Source organism: Bactrocera tryoni, chromosome 2, assembly GCF_016617805.1.
Source record: "Bactrocera tryoni isolate S06 chromosome 2, CSIRO_BtryS06_freeze2, whole genome shotgun sequence".
Classification (NCBI taxonomy): domain Eukaryota; kingdom Metazoa; phylum Arthropoda; class Insecta; order Diptera; family Tephritidae; genus Bactrocera; species Bactrocera tryoni.
Window position 1 is genome coordinate 62,031,126 of NC_052500.1, and position 995 is coordinate 62,032,120.

Consider the following 995-nt stretch of genomic DNA (forward strand, 5'->3'; position numbering starts at 1 on the left):
TGTTCTTTTTGGTTTGTTTAGCCAACAAAAATATATTTTTGTTTTGAAAAACATAACACAAAACTAACGATCGTAAATATGAAAATATTGTAATAACTTGTTTATGCTTTTCTCAGAATTTTCGTATAAAAGCTATCAAAGTCCATGACCTTTATCAAAAGCTCGTCGACTTTCAAAGAGGAAATACAAATTCTAAACATAAAACTTCAACAAAAATGAGAACTCAAGCAGCAAGAGCCTTGTACGCGCTTCTAGCTCTATCCTCTCTAGGTAAGTAACAAATATAAAAAAAAAAAAATGTATGTAATAACCTCGTAACTAACGCTACAGGAAGCACATTATGTGGCGTCATAACGGAAATTGGTAAACCGATTCAAGAGGCTGGCAATGTTATCAATGAATTGGGCAGCAAAATACCCAATGCCGCAAACATAGATTCCGCCCTCAGTAGTGTTAATACTGTTAAAGATGCCGCCAAAGAAGTCGTTGATAAAATATCCGATTTAAATCCCATCGATAATATTATCGGTATTCCGAGTGAAATCGGTTTCTTATATAAGTTAATTTCTATACTCAAGAAACTGATATCATCAGTTAAACTCAACGTCAATGCAGAGCACGACCAAGTTAAAGTGTCAACTACCGTGGCAGTCGAGTCTAATGAGACAACGGAAGCTGGTCCACAAGACGATCAAAGTTCGACTGTTGTTGCTACAGAAATACCAAATGATTCCGTCGCAGCTGAGTCAGCAACACAAATTCCAGACGATATTGCCAAATAGTTAATCTGCTTATTGGCCTAACCTTAAGCAACAATTTTCCGTTATTGATATTGTCATACACAAAAATCTAATTTATTAAAAAGTTCTTAAAGTTGTTTAAAAGTATTAAAATTACTATGAATTTTATTTTAAGTTAAAAATTACTTTAGGATACGGAAATTATCATTGATGGTCCACTTCATACGCATCAAATGTTTCTTCTTATGGTTCAAA

The 995-nt window shown here is 33.7% G+C and overlaps 1 protein-coding gene across 1 annotated transcript; it reads left to right on the forward strand.

Moving 5' to 3' along the window:
- The first annotated feature begins 215 nt into the window (after positions 1 to 215).
- LOC120767912 lies at positions 216 to 782 on the forward strand. Its single transcript, XM_040094270.1, has 2 exons — positions 216 to 270; positions 331 to 782. Exons 1-2 carry the CDS (start codon positions 216 to 218, stop codon positions 780 to 782), a joined length of 507 nt encoding a protein of 168 aa, XP_039950204.1.
- The last annotated feature ends 213 nt before the right edge of the window (positions 783 to 995 follow it).

Coding starts and splice junctions, on each gene's coding strand:
- LOC120767912 (XM_040094270.1), top strand. CDS start 216: ATGAGAACTCAAGCAGCAAGAGCCTTGTACGCGCTTCTAGCTCTATCC. Junction 271..330: donor TCTAGCTCTATCCTCTCTAG/GTAAGTAACAAA, acceptor CTAACGCTACAG/GAAGCACATTATGTGGCGTC.